This window comes from Coturnix japonica, chromosome 4 (genome assembly GCF_054131305.1).
Source record: "Coturnix japonica strain WE chromosome 4, WE-NBRP24, whole genome shotgun sequence".
NCBI classification, from domain to species: domain Eukaryota; kingdom Metazoa; phylum Chordata; class Aves; order Galliformes; family Phasianidae; genus Coturnix; species Coturnix japonica.
In genome coordinates this window covers 29,212,947-29,228,693 of record NC_140666.1, presented here as the reverse complement: position 1 = coordinate 29,228,693, position 15,747 = coordinate 29,212,947, and the positions used below count along the sequence as shown (strand labels likewise).

The 15,747-nt window shown below is 36.6% G+C and overlaps 1 protein-coding gene across 11 annotated transcripts in view; it reads left to right on the top strand.

Annotated features, from left to right (window-relative positions):
* The window catches only part of MARCHF1 (membrane associated ring-CH-type finger 1), a 195,243-nt gene that overhangs the window by 74,383 nt on the left and 105,113 nt on the right, over positions 1–15,747 (top strand). For 3 of the 11 annotated variants that reach the window (XM_032443962.2, XM_032443960.2, XM_085544808.1), the window contains exon 3: positions 9,815–10,023. The exons of 5 other annotated variants lie outside the window; for them this stretch is intronic. In XM_032443962.2, the coding sequence (XP_032299853.1) occupies positions 9,925–10,023 (99 nt within the window). In that variant the 5' untranslated portion in view covers positions 9,815–9,924. Of the gene's footprint in view, positions 1–9,374; positions 9,559–9,814; positions 10,024–15,747 lie in introns of those variants that run through there. 3 more of the 11 variants (XM_085544809.1, XM_032443961.2, XM_085544806.1) reach the window with 3 other exon arrangements.

Below are 15,747 nucleotides of genomic sequence, written 5' to 3'. Positions count from 1 at the left end.
ATAAAAGTATAATTACATTACTCTTTTAATGCTTAAAAAGCCAATAATGGGTATGTGAACAAATAACGTGACTTAAGTCTGTGGGAGAGTTGTGCTATTTAGTGGCTGGAGAGCTGTGTGGGGAGAAGGGAGGTGGAGGTGTTAGTGAGCAGCTGGCAGAATATGAGCCAGCAGTGTGCCCAGATGGCCAATAAGACCAATGGCATCCTGGCTTGTATCAGAAATAGTGTGGACAGCAGGAACAGGGAAGTAATCATCACAGTACTTGGCGCTGATAAGGCTGCATCTTAAGTACTGTGTTCATTTTTGGGGCCCTCACTACAAGGAAGCCATTGAGACCCTGGAGTGTGTCCAGAGTAGAGTAATGGAGCTGTGCTCAGTCTGAAGCGCAGTCCTTATGGGGAGTGGCTGAGGGAACTGGGATTGTTCAGTCTGGAGAAGAGGATGCTTAGGGAAGACCTTGTTCTCTACTACGACCTGAAAGGAGCCTCTTGTACCAAGTAACAGCAAATAGGACAAGAGGCAATGACCTCAAGTTGCTGTGAGTTTTAGGTTGAATATGAAGAAAAGTTGTTTCTCAGAAAGAGTGGTGAGGCTTTGGCACAGGCTGTTAAAGGAGGCGGTGGAGTCACCATCCCTGGAGGTGTTCAAGAACCATAAAGATGTGGTGCTTAGTGACGTGGTTTAGTGGGCACAGTAGTAGTGATGGATTGATGATTGGACTAGATGATTAGAGAGACCTTTTCCAAACAGAGTCGCAGACAGTTGTCTGACTATTTATGTTGAAAGGTGCTTTTACTTTAGGAAGTAATCTTATTGTTCATATCCATCCCCCTGCCCATGCTCATTGTTGTATCTCTGACTCCATAGGAAAGTAACAGGCTCTTGCAAAACTCTTGGTTTGTTGACAGTGAACATCATATGACAACCTGTAGTAGTTCCTACTTCAGTGTGCCTCTTCAGCAAATGCTAACAGATCTTACAATGACATCACATCAGACCTGTCAGTAGAAGTTTGAGGAATTTGTTTTCTGAATCTGAGTCCCTTAAAAGTAAGATGAAACAACTCTGTTATGGTAGTAAACTCATGCAGCGTTCATCTAGAAGTAACAAATAATTACAGAGTTATGTAAGTATCATAAAAATTATATTTTCTTAGAACAAAATATCCTTTTATTGTTATGCAGCTTAGCTTTTGGTATATATTTATGACTTTTATGTAAAACTAACCTTCTTGTCTTTTGGCTTGTCATTTATAATGCTTTAGAATTCTTTTCTTTTCTGGAGAAAATAAAGAGAAACTAAGAAGAAAAGGCTTGCCTATGTCAGCATGTGCAGTAGCATGCCTCTAGTGTGTGTTTCTAATTCTAATTATCGTATTTAATCAGAAATGTCTTCCATTTGTTAAAGAAACAATCTCTTCTGTTTTTGTTAGGCTTCTCAGGAATGTAGTTTCAGCCAGGGAATGTGCTTTGTTTTGAACTCAGTCAGCAGCCCTTAGAAAAACTGTTTAATTAACTTTTTGCCAATGTCAATATAATTCTATTATCCTCCGAAGGCTGGATGGGCTCCCTCTGGTGGCTCATTTGCATTGAAGTTCTTCACTTTAGTTACGGATCTGTGTACTCAGGCAAACGAGGCTGCTGACCCTATGTATCAGTCAGACATCAGTTCCTTGTGGGCTTACTTTTTAATTGAAAAACATCAGTAATTTCCTTACATAATGAAACACCAGCATTTAAATTCACAGCATTTTCAATTTGTTAGCAAAAGAAATAAGGAGATACTGGGTAACAAAGTAAGCAAATAATACTGAATTTATCTCCTTCAAAGTATAAATTGCATAGTAGGCAGCAATAATCTAGGAGTGGTACTGACTTATGATGGGTCAGTTTAGTCTTAAATTTACAAAATATTTGGAGATTAAAGACAATTTTTCAAGAATATGAAGTCCACATTTTAAAAATTATTTAATCCTATACCGGAAATACAATTACATGTGAAATGAATCTCAGTTTTAGAACTTAATCTGTTTTATAGCATTACAGAGAAGCATAATACATCTCGCATGCAGTTGTTTTATGATGATGAAGCTAGGAGATTTTGTGGGTCAGAAACACCAGTGAGTTCAAAGTGAATTTTCCACCTCTGTAATGTAAATTTCCACAGGTCTTTTTGAACTCCATGCTGTTTTAATTTAATGGTGTCTTTATCATAATGGAATGAGCCATCCTCTCTCTGAAGCAGCAGGAGGAGCCTCAAAGCCAGACAACACACAGGCTGGACGTAAGGGTGAAAACTTCCTCATATAGAAGATTTCTTTTATTGAGCTATTTTCAATAAAAGCTGATTATGGAATTGAATATCAAAAACAGAAAGCAGAGAAATGATGGTTTTTATAATATGAATATTTAGTCAGGGTTAAAGCTCTATCCAGACATTTATGAAGAAGGAGGGCTGGAGGAAGGGGTCACTGCAAAATGAGAATAGGTGGAAATGGCAGTATTTTAAGTTATAAGAAATAATTATAAAATAAAGGAAAAAATGCAGAGTAATAAGCAATAAGCACCTGTGGGAAGTTGACAAAATATAAAGGGTGCTTTTAATGAATATTCTTTTGATATTTATAGTTGTCTTGCATTTATTTCAAGTCCCTTGAGCATTCTGGTACTTGAAGTTGACAAAGCAGTTAATGCTCAGCAAATATGAAAGATGTTATCTAAAAATAAACTTTTAATATTTGCTCAGTTAGATCTGGTTGTAAGGTTTTAGTTTTGCTCACTAATTGTGAGTGTCTTTGTCCTTTGTCAAACAGCAACAGAGAGAATATTGATATCATAATCACAGATATCCTGTGCACCTGAAAATGCATTTAAAAACAAACAAAAAAATCCCAATACTAGAAGCATCTTTGGTCTTAAAATCTTAATATATGTAGCCAGTAGCAGATGCAGGTGGGATAGCAAATAGAAACTTCTTGTTGTGCATTTTTTTTTTAAGATGTCTCTCACTGTGTCAGTGTCACCAGCTTCAGGACGCTGATAATTATCTCAGAGAGTAGTGAAAAGTCTAATGTTTGAGGAAATTACTGGTAAAGTTTGTTCACACAAATAAGAGTTTGGAATAACTTGCTCTGTGCACTGTAGTGCATCTTTACAGCTGATGGTAATTAGCATTTTGTAATCATCCTCTGGATGTTCTTACTCATCTGGACTAATGGCTGCTACCATCCTTTTTTTTTTCCCTCTTCTACCAGAGCTGTGGCCTAATGCTACTGATCATGTTTCTAATGCTCGTATCTCAATTTTCAAGGTCTTCCCACAGGTCACTGGCCCTGTGTCGAGTGATAGCTTTGAATCTTGGCCAAGAACTTAACGTCCAGTGTTTCTAAGTAACCCCGTTACTTTTGAGCTTGCTGGTCTCAGTTTTGCAGCATTTGACCTAAGTCTAAGCAGATGGATTCCATTTCAGTGATTCTGTCATAACCATTTTGAGTGCTTTCTGAGAACTAAGCTAAATTACGTTTTACAAGAGTGTAATTAAGAAGTTACCTAATGAAGAACCAAACATACTGCTATGAGTGGCAGTATCTGTATTTACGCTCTACTCTTCAGTATTTTTAATTTTTTTTTCTGTCATAAGCGTAACCCAACTACATGGTAGTCACTTGCCAGGCAGCTGGGCTCATGTGCGAAGAGTTCTGTGTGTTGACCATGGCAAAACCAAGAATATAGAGTCATACAATAAAATTTTATGAAATAACATTGTCTTTCTTTTTATACTGCTAAGGCTCACTAGTGCTCCTAGGGAGTGCTATGGTTGTGAGAGCAGTGCTCATCATGAAGGTGGGGCTACCTGAACTGGAGAGGTGATAGGACAGACCTCTATGGACATATACACAAGTTTGCTGCCACAAGTTAGGTCTGTCTGTGTAGTGAGTAGCTACACATCACTGAAGTATAGTAGCTTCTTGAGTGCTTTTTATTTTATGATATACATTGATTAGAGAAGGAGTCTCCCATTCAAAGTACAAGTTTGTCATTTAACTTTTCAGGGTTTTTTTTTTGAGGCATAGTAACATGTAGACGAATATTTCAAGATGTTGCTATACTTTGTGAAAGTGATAGGCTTTTTAGACAGCTGGTACTTTGGAGAAACTTCTGTGCAAGTCTTCCCTTGTTTCCTGGAGTCACTGTGCCAAGATGAAGGGATAGTGTTCTTTGTTTTATTCAGATAAGATGAACTTACAGTGCTAACACTATCTTAATGCAGGTATCCATTTGAAAGATTTTTCTGTTACAGTACAAATCAGTTACTGCTTTTAATTCAACTATCGAGCAGACACAAAAATAATTGATTTTAAGAGCTAGGAGCAGCAATCTGTTTCAATTTATCATTGTTCTGTTGTTACATATCTCACTTTTATTAAATCTAGCCTGCAGCTGTAACTTAAATAAACTTTTTGATTCTTTGGTTACAGTATGCTTACGGAGCATTTTGGAGAAAAAAGAATGCCAGAAACTTATGAAGTCTGCTGAATAGGTTGTCTTCTGAGGAGTCTCAAAATTTATGTGCGTGTTGCTTTTAGTACATTTTTGATGTGTTGCTATTAACTGGAAAGGTTTCTGCAGCGAGTCCTGACAATTTGTTGAATGGTGTTCCTGTACTGTGTTGCCTTAAGTTTTACATTATTTTCTAAAACCGCTTTATGTACTTATAGAAAAAGTGTAAATGATGAACGAATTCATCATATCACAAGCCTTGACAAATAGAAATGTAGAAATCTCTAATAGGGAAACATCCAGAGCTAGTTGTTCCCTGCAAAGCAGAAGAGATGGAACAGTCTCAGCTGCTCCTTTTGATATTAACATTTGAAGTTATGTATTTTCTGTGCAGATGTGTGAGAGCAACTGGCAGGCAGTACCTGTGGTAGTCTGTGACTTGAGGGAGGCTGATGTACTGAATACACATTATTTCAAGTGCATGTCATTTGTAGGTGTCTGCCTTTAGCATAGCAATGGTAGGAGGCAAAGGCAACAGTGAATCTCAATGCAGCTTTTAGTCCCTGATTCTACTTGTTTATGGCCCCTCTCTCGTTACTGCTTACTGTCATATACATTTTTATTTCCCTTAGTGTTATCTACAATGCAATTTGAACCACTCCTGGTCATAATTACCAAAATAAAATAATGTATGCACCTCTTAAAAACTGAAGCCATCTGCAGCCTTTCAGGACCAAGATCATATAAATCTTCATGAAAGTCATGGGGCACTGCCAGTTTCTTTGGTGCAGGCACTTAATGAATTTCTAATGTAAGTTCTGTAAGTGCGTTTATACTCTTGTTCTCAAATTTACTTACAGGAAACTGTGCTGATAGTGTAAATTTTGTTTAATTGCTGGAATTAATACATATATGTATTTCACCCTAGCAACAGTCTGCTGGTTTGTTTACTTCAAGAGGCAGATGGTAATAATCCAGTCTCTTGTCAGCTATTCTTTCTTGATTTGCTTTTAAAATTTGTGTCCATGTTTGCCATGTTCTTAGTTGAAGAAAAAGATCAATGCTTAGTAATGCTGTTAGTGAAATGATATGTGATACTGCATATTTCTGTACAGGTATTCATACAAAAAAAAAATCTAATCACATTTATTTGTTTTAATGAATTGCTTCTTTAATACTTTCAGCACAATGTATTCATATTACACCAAGTATTACTTCTCAGCACTTAACTCAGTTATGATCCTAAAGGTGGACTGGAAGGGCAGCTACGTAGGTGTCTGGTGACATAGGATCATAGATTTATAGGATTGACATGATGGCTAAATTCAAGTCTTGGCATATCAACTCAATGTGGTGTTTGTGAAGTGACTTCTGATAGGACATCTTGCAACCATTTGATGATCTAACTTGCAAAGATGTCAATTTCTATTCACTTTGTTTAAACAGCTTCTAAATTGTGCTTTTTATGAGGCTTCTCTTGTACAAGAGTTTTGCGTAAAGCTCTCATTCCTGGGGCATCTCTGCTGGAAGCTAGCACACAGTATGATGGTTAAGACTTACTGGTCAGACAGTAGAGAAGAACAAGTGTTCCCTTTCAGGAAAATTAGAACAATTAAAAATAATCTCCTCCGTTATATTTTGCTGAAGATATCTTTCATGTTTGCCCTAATACCAGGATTAGCTTTTCACTGCAGTAGGTTTTAGCTTTTATTTTCATTCTTTTTAACTCTGAGGGATGGGAGATCTAAGGCAATTTTTCATTTATCTGAGAATTTCATTTGGTTCTGATGTGATGTAATTTGAAGATGCTGTGAAGCCCAAGGGTTTGGTTTACACTGGTCTTGTTTGGTCTGTTTTAGATACCCACTACCTGCATTTTTAATTTAGGTGATAGAAACTTTTGCTTGTGACAGAACATCATCCTGGCTGATCATTATCTGGTGTAGGTATCCACTTCCACAGGTACTGCGATGATCAGACTTGCTTCTCTGTACCTAAGGTGCAAATGTGGGACAGACATAAAGTTACAACAGGTACCATGAATAAATGTTTCTAATAAAGATGAGATTATTTTCTTTCTCCTCTCAAAACTTAATGTAAGAGAAAATGCTGTGTTGAGGAGGGGAAACCACACTATTTATTTGAGTGAAAATGATCTCCTTTCTGTCTTCCTCTTTCTAGTATGACAGTAAATTTTAAATTGATCATACGTGTAGAAATTACTTAATTCTGAGTTTTCTGTAAAAGAGAAAAGAAAAATATTCTCTTTAGAGAATGTTATTGGAAATACTTACATTTGTGTGTGTTTAGTAATAAATACATGTGTATGATTACATTTTTTGTATGTAAGCTTAAGTCATGGCTGTGTGCTGATAGAGTGTTGTTAGGCTGTAATGCTGTAGACAGGATTCTTTTTGTTAGCCTCTATTTATAGATTCTAAATGTACCTCTTCTGCTAGATTGTCATTTGATGGTTGGACTAGATGATCTTGATGGTCTTTTCCAACCATAATGATTTGATCATTCTTTAACAGTTCTTATCATTAACTGTCTGCAGTTATATGCTTGACCCTTCTGTAATTTTGTCATCTGTGCAGATCAGAGGTGGGATCTCAGTTGATTTGATGCACTTGTTAGCGTGAGACAAAAATGAAATGATACCATTGCAGAAACTGTTTTACAGACAGTTTTGTACTTCATACAGTGATCTAGAAATGCTGTGCATCTGCCAGCCTCTTTTGATAAAACCACACTATTTGTTGTTTCCTTAAATAAACTTGTGATGAGAATAACTGAGATGGTAGAGTTATACTTATTGTAAATTTCTTATTAATAAAGTAATGGTACTATAGTTGTGGTGGGTCATATATGTTCAAGAGGCCCTTGATGGCAGTGGAGATAGAGAGACTAGCTGTCAGAGATGTTTGAAGTGTGTGGGGAACATTCTAATATGTATGGAAATCTTTGAGGGAGCATTATCTCCCTGCTTAGGTATTAAAGGGAGCACAGTATACATGGTGTAACTTTTCTGCACTATTTCTGGGGACCATGCATCTTATTGCTAGATTTCAAAACTATTGTCTATAAGTTTCTACCTTTTCTTACATCTTGCATTCATAGCAAATGTTCATTTGTGATTACTTATACGCAGTCTACTATACCAACATCTAAGGACTTCTATAGTCCTTCTTCTATAGTTGTTAGTGGCATAGTTAGGTTCATTGGGAGGGAAAGGGGCCACTAGACTTAGTAATTTTAAAAAGAACTAAGCACATCACACCCTTTAAGGTCTTTATTCTGACTAACTCAGAAAGACATAGATGAGATTACAGAGATTACTGGCTAACCTAGAAATCTGATTTGAACCTCACATTTAGATGATTTAAAATGGAGAATTATTGGCACAGTATTAAAAGGCAGATTGACTTTTTAAAACTTTGCTAGACATGAAAACACATTAACAGAAAGGTCGTTTTGATACCTCAACATGCCTAGTTTTTGACCAGTGATTTTATCAAATAGGTAGATAATTAGCATGACAAAGCAGAGCCAAGTTCAAGGATTCTTAATCCTCTTGTTCCTCAGAGGAAAGAAAAGAGTTTATCTGTAGCTTTAAAACTGTTTGTTACGCTAAGAGGGAGTTTCATTTACATTATAGTACAGTTTAAGATCAATAGTTAAACTTTTCCATTCTGTGATATGGCATTTCTTGTTTTTGAAGGCTGTCAAAGATACAGTTGCTTTAATAATTGGGTACTTTTATTTTCTTTCACCCGATTTATATTTAAAATTCAGAAAAATCTCCTTTCGTTAACATGCATTCAGGCTAACTTGGACATTAACTGCAAATCAATGTCATTAATATGAATATATACATCAACAGTGCTTTAACTTCTCCCCATGTTTCTCTAAGAAAAACCTAAGCTGTTTGTGTGCAGTAATTACTTGGGAGAATTAAAAATCGTAGAGTGATAGAATTGCTTGGGTTGGAAAAGACCTTAAAGATCATGAAGTCCAACCACAGTTTAACCATACTACCCTAACAACCCTCCTTTAAATCACGTCCCTGAGCACCGCCTCCAAATGGTTTTTAAACACATTCAAGGATGGTGACTCGACCATGCAAATGCATGAAAACACAACTGTATAAGGCTGGAATTGAAGATGATTTATCCCAAGACAGAGAAATACTTTTTTCTTAATTGACAACATATTACAACATAGTTGGTGTTTACTCTGTTTATTTTTCCTTGCTTTCATTCCTGTGTTATTTATACAGTGCTATGAATTGGTTTTCTGATCTTAAATATATCTTCACTTTTTCTAAAATTAAAATCAGTTTTGCATGAATTTGTAATTTTTATCAAGACTAGTTGATATGTTAAGAGGTACAAACATTATAAAAACTTGTCTTCTTATCTACTTTTGCTACTCTGCACCTTGGATATTCTTCTGTATTTCTGGGGAAGAGGAGGTGGTGAATTGGTTTTTCAGGGGGTTTTGCTTTTTATAACAGCTGTTGGGTGGGTAAAGTTCATGTAAACTAAGTGTTCAGTGCAGGTGAATGCTGTAAAGATGCGGGTCTGCCTTTGGCTCCCATACCAAGCTTGCTTCTGGGATGTCTCAGGAAAACAAGAGCCCAGCAAAGGGTTAACATTTTACTATCAGCTTCAGAAAGGCACATTTGCAATTGCTCCCAGTCTTGTCTTCATTTTTACACCTCATTCACTCACTGCTGCTCTTCACTCAAGGCAGATCCTTTGACCTAAGCAGATTATTGTAGACGCATGAAGGACACAGCAAGCTCTCGGTGCTTTTGAAGGAGGAGATTTTGGCTCCAAAATAGGGCACTAAGCTTTTCAGCCTTATGCTGCTTTACCTAGTCAGCACAACGCGGTGCCTCTGGGTGCTTAGCGGACTCCTGTGGAATCAGATGGGAAACAAAAGCAGAAGTGGCAGCCGCTGCAAATGTGGGAGTCTGTGCCATTAAAGGGAAGCGATTGCTAATAAGGGCCTGCGAGACCTAGGTTTCCTTGGTTTCCATGACAGTTATTAGGTAACACAGAAATTGAATCGTCTCCCACAATGCTTTTGAGGGCTAGGGGGGAAAGGGGTGCTCTAGGGACACGACAGAGGAGTTACAACTTACAGCAACTCATCACTCTGAGAATGTGAAACTCTGGATTATTACACCTTCTTTGCTTGCTGTTCCTCATCTGTGTTTTCAGTTTGCTTTGCTTTACATTTTTTGAAGGAAGACCCTGGCATATGCTACACAGTTTCTCAAATAATATTTTCCCGTTTTTATTTAGAGCTGAGCTTGGCAAAGCAAGGATATGAACAATTATACAGGTGGGCTACTCAGGGGGAGTGAAGATATAAGGCATCCAATCAGGTATTGGCAACCTGCAGCACTGTAGAAATGCCCCTCCAACAGATTTCTGTAGTTCCAGCGCGGGAGACTGCCAGCAATGGGAGAAGTTCAATGGGCAGAAACAAAGAGAAGAGCAAGGAAGTCGAGGTAAGAGAGAGGCTTTACTTTGGTACGGTAGAAAAAGTCTGCCTTTTGTAGCCAATGTTTCTGGCTGCTCAGCAGGATGCATTGTGCTGTAGCTGCAGCCTGCTTTAGCACGCTGAATCAAGCTCCTCTGAGAACATCTCAGCTTTATGAGAAAAAGGAGCATGCTGGAAGAAAATAAAAGAAGTTACAAACTGCACTGGGGAGTGGGGAGGTTTTAACATTTTTGTTTCTGTGCATGTAGTCCACTACTGCTGACAGTCATTGTTCCTTAAAGGTTTCAAGTAGCAGTTGCTTTATTACTGGTTAGATGAAAAAGTAGCTTTAATAAGACTCCTATCTCTGCTTAAAAACAGCAAAATACCATGTTAAAGCCTGCCTTTCTGATGCATGTATAATTCATAGCAAATATAGGCATGAGCTCAGCGACTTACTCGTTATTATCATTTAAAAAGCATCAGTGTTTTTTGATTCATAAACATATGAGTGTTCCTTCAGTAAGTATTGTGTGCTGTTGTTCCAATTAAGAAATTGTAGGTTCATATTACATTAATGGTTAAAATAGAAAGTACAGAAAAGCCAGTGCCATTTTCTAATGGTACTTTTACAGGTAGAAATTTCTTTTTCTCTGCATAGTTTGAACATACAAGACCAAAAAGAATCTCCAACAAAACCAAACATCCCTCCCCACACCCCTGAAAAAACAAGCAGCTTGTTTCTATATGTAGCAGTAGATGTACATAACAGGCATCTGCTGTTTCTTGACTCTGGTATTTTTTTTATTTATTTATTTTCTCCCTGCTGCTGTATGGAAAGTAAGAAACTGCAAAAAATAAAAAATAAAAAAAAATATTTTTTTTAAGTATTATCTTGTGTGATTAGGTGGTAAGCTGCATCCCTGTGTTTTAACTTATCGTATGGTGTGTTTGACCTTTGTTGCGTTCAACACGATTGATACTCCTAGCATGTTTGATTGCAGAAGAATATTGGTAAGCTTGCAGACTTTTCATTTAGCATGCCTTCCCACCCCCCCCTTAAAATATTTGGCTCCTACAAGTTCATGGATTGTGGTTATGCTGTTTGTTTGAACACCTATGTATAAACGTTGTCCTTCTCTGGAAGTAGCCCCAGTTACTTATTGATAGTACTGATATCAGAATGAATTGTTTCTCCATATCTCTGTTCTGAAACAGAAAGCTTTTGCTTTATCTTTTTTCTTCTAGTGATTGGTTAAGGGTCAGGGTTCAAGTGGCAACTGTGCTTTGTATTAAGACTTGACATTTGAAAAACAGAAGCATAAAACATAGCCTTAAGAATGCATGCAAAAATATAAAACATGCTCATGGTTTAAAATTGTTCTCTGACATTGTGGCTTTGGCTTGATCAGTAGACTCATCTGGGGAATACATGCAACATGTGTACAGATCAGATAGGTGTGGTAGTTAATTTAGCATGTGTAGGGGGGAATTGTGGAGCATCTGAATCAGAAGAATAATTTCATATACTTTTATTCATTCCCCCCACTCCCCAAGGACTAGGTTCATTAATTTCATTAATACTTAAATATCTCAGTGTACAGTTGTACAATAGTACAATCAATAGGTAAACAGAGATTTAAACAGATGTTTCATTAAGAAAGTTTATCGTGAAGAAAAGATAATCCATAATAAATGGAAGTGCTCACCGATGTTGAAGGCTTGCTGTAAACTCCACAAAGGAGTGATCTCCAGAGGAAGACATCCTGCCTTACTGGTATTTGGCCCTTAAATGAGATCTGGGAGAGGTGGAGCCAAGCTCCACCCGTTGCAGCTGAATTACCTTCACCTGTGCTCCTGCAGCTGACTCATTGCTTGTCTTAGGTGGTCAGTCAGAGGTTCAGGTTGTGGTCAGCAGTTTCCCATGCACTTAGAAAAAACCCAAGAGTCTTTTCTCAAATATTTTACATAGCAAAAAAATAGCAAAATGGCCTGGTTGGCTAAGCTCGTGGAAGTTTTCTTCCTTTTAGAAGAACAATATTAAATAACAAACACCCAGCTTCCAGTTTGCCAAAGTGACCTCTGCTGGCAGAGCTCTATCCTACTGCACAAAATCATGTTCCTCCCTTATGACTATCAGTTACAGAGTGATGGACAGGGTAGCGGAAGTATTATACTGTTTTTCACATAAAACCTACGCCTTCAGTAAATTATGAAGATAAAGTTGGTTTTGTGGATGTGCTTTTGGAATAGTGAACAAGGCTTCTTACTGTTCTGAAAGAATTTCTCAAGCCTATTTAAATAGTCTTCTATCCCTGCCTTTCTTGCACAGCATGCTTCTCACAAAGGAAAACTTCCTTGCTTATACTCTGCGTTTCTTTGTGTTGTTGGATATACTGCTTTTCAGTTGCTCTGTGTTCATGTTATTCACTGATCCTGTTTGTGTGAGTACCTGCTTCCTCCGCCTTTCCACTAGTAGGGATCCTGAAGTGAAAAAACTAGAGAAAGAAATTAAATGATCATCCTAGGGTGGTGAGAGCATCGTCATGTGGAAAACTGAAGTATTTTCCAATTGCTAGGATAGCAGTTTTTAGGATTGTGTGCTAATTACTATTACTGCTTGGGAGTTTTACATGAGATATCCCTACAACAGTTTTAACTGTAAAGATGTGTTCATCTTCTGTCTAATTGCAAAGCACTTTGCAGAGAATGGTTCACCAGGTTCACAGTGAATTTCATAGATTTGATTGACTTAAGAACCTCTGTTGCATATGATTCATGATGCAGCTGATTTTATAATGCTCTTCTGTAATTACAGTTGCTTGCATACATGCTTTATCTGAAAGTTTTCACAAGGGGCTTCACACTTTTACCAACAGTCGCCAAATGTTGAGAATGCTAAGTGCAATATTTGTTATGGGCCACTTCATTATTAATTATGGGCCATAGGTGCTTATTATGAAAAAATGATGAAGATTAAGAATGCCAATATGATAATAATGGCTACATGGAGCTTCTAAAAGTAGTCCTTCTATACTACATACCTTGTTTGAGAAAAAACTTTTAACTAGGGTTAAAGCTAATATTTTCCCTAAATCTTATAAACCAGTTAAGAGATGTTGACTTGATTTTGAGAGAGCAGTGGTAGCTCAGTGTTCTTAATGAGAATATATATTTTTTAATAGGTACTCTCACATGATACTTGCTTAACTTCAAGCAGATGTAATGACAGATAACATTATAAAAGACATTTTCTTGCATGCTACAAGAAAATACTTATACATCCCTATGAAATTAGTTTCGTGGCAATTGTGAAGTGCAGCGGTATTTGATACTCAAAACCTGTCTATAATTGGAGAAAAATAGTATGGTTTTACACATCTTCCTTTTGTTTTATTGTCTTATAACTTAAAGTCGAACAACGCAATGGATTTTTTAGATAGGGAAGCACACTGTTTTGTGCAGTTAAATTTGTAAATGACTTTGATTACATTATCAGAAAGTAAAATCAGAGTGATTTGCCAGAATTTCACTGATATCAGTGCTACTATATTTTCATTCATTTTCTTTTTTTTCATGTCTTGAGGACACCGAATAAATATCTTATAATTCTAGGAAATTAATGAAGTAATTTTTAATACGGATAATAGATGTTTGTGGTTTTGGTGATGATTGCCTTACATTCGGCTCTTTAATTTTCATAATTATAATTTAACAGTTGAATAGGTATGGTCATCTATTACCTAACACACAGTAATGTTGTTACAGGAAGTGTAGGGATGTTTGTTTTCAAGTATAGTTGTGTCTAAAGCACCATGTAATTCTTGTCTTTAGGAGATTTAGTTTTCATTCAAGTAGAGATGTTGAGGAAGGTGGGGAGTCACGACTTGAACTCCAGCATACGAATCTGCTTGCTGACACATACTTTGACATACTTTTTTTTTTTTCTGTGTTTGAATATAATGCACCTATTACTCGTGATTTTAAATACAATATATGACAAAATCTCTGACCATGTGTTTGACAGTATTTTGTGGTATTCTCAAGAGACATAGGATGTTATTCTTCTTTTCTTGACGTGACCACTGTTTGGACAACCATACTCCACTTGCCTGGAAATCCACCTGTATCTGCAATTATAACACACTTAATGCTTCCTTTTCTGTAATGCTGTGATGATAGCTCTTTGCTGTTTTTAACAGATTGAAATATTCCCCAGAAAAGTATAGTTCTAAGTCTATTCGTAAGGTCCTTCAGATGCTTTAAAGAAGAAATTAGCTATGCCTTCTGACATAGCTAATTCAGGAGCTGTTATTACTTTTAACTGGCAATTTCATGACAGTAAGAGAAAAGAAGTGTTACTTCACACAGGCTAGGTTTGTTCTACTAATTTGGGGTCCTTTTATCTTTTTTAAATTTCTTCTGCTGTCAGTAAGAAAACAGGAGTTTTCTTGGTGTGCTTGTAGTAGCTTACTGTAAGATACTGCCAGTTCTTTACAGTCTGCTCTTCCTAATAAGATTACATAAATGATACTGATTGCATAGAATGATTGTCAGGCCTTCTTTTCATTTAAAAAAAAAAAAAAAAAAAAAAAGATGGTAAGCGTATTTCAGCAACTTGAGTTGCTGTGTATCGACTGTGTGTCAAATAGCAGTATTGATTTTAAAATTGGTCTTCTCACTGATAAAGGTCTAGAAGCTTAAGATTTCATATCTCTGTAACTTGTTTCCTGAACGTTTATAGACAGTACTTAGAATCTGCTGACAAATGTGTTCTGGTGCTGATGAATTTTGTCTATAAGAAAGTTGGATGCTCATAATTCTTTTTATCTTTGAAATTCCCAGTTCCAATAAATTGAAAATACAAGAAGTGTGAGTGCACTTTCCCCTCTCCTTCTCAAAAACTGTTTTCAGTTCCAAACACTAGGCTTCAGTCTTCATTTCACTTGGATTTCCTTCTAATGTTACTTTGAGATTTTATGAAGGAAGCATTTGCCATATTAAAAAGTTAATGTAATTTTCTTCCTGCCAAATATTTGTTGTTGTTTTTTAAATAAATAAATAGGAAACCTCAACAAACCAACCAAATAAAAAAATCTGACATCGTTTGCAATTAGCAATTGTTGTCCTGTCTTCAGATATAACCTTCCATTCACTTGAGTTTCATGACTGAATTAGAGTTCCTCAGTTGTGTTGAAGTAGTAGTTGGTTTACTAAATCAATTCCTGTTTCTAAGTCTGGTAGCTGAATGGGGTTATCTGGAATTGGAAACAAATCAGAAAGCAAAAACACTGATAATTTGCTCCAGGTACGATTCATGCTGACTTTTATTATGAACTGTTGCAGATGATGCAATTCAAACAAAAGTTATCTGGGATAGGGCTTAGTAATCAATAAAACCTGTGTTCCAAGTCTCCTTTTAGAGGAATACTCTCAAATCTAAAGAGCATTTTAGCATGCAGCTGTTGTGGTCATGTATAGCCACAAAATCTTGTTCTCATTAAAGGCACCTTACTGATGTGGAGATTCAGATGATTTCAATTATTCATTTAGTTAAGGAACATCAGGAAGGCTGAGAGACTGTGAGTGTACTTCCACCTTAGCAAAACTTGTGATGCCAGTACTACAGGTATATCCATTTTGTCTAAGCCTTGCTATCTGAACAAGAAAAATTTTAAGGAAAAATTCTGAAAGTTCTGGCTTCTTTAAGAATGTAGTCCATCAACATATAGATTTGTATAAAAATATTTTT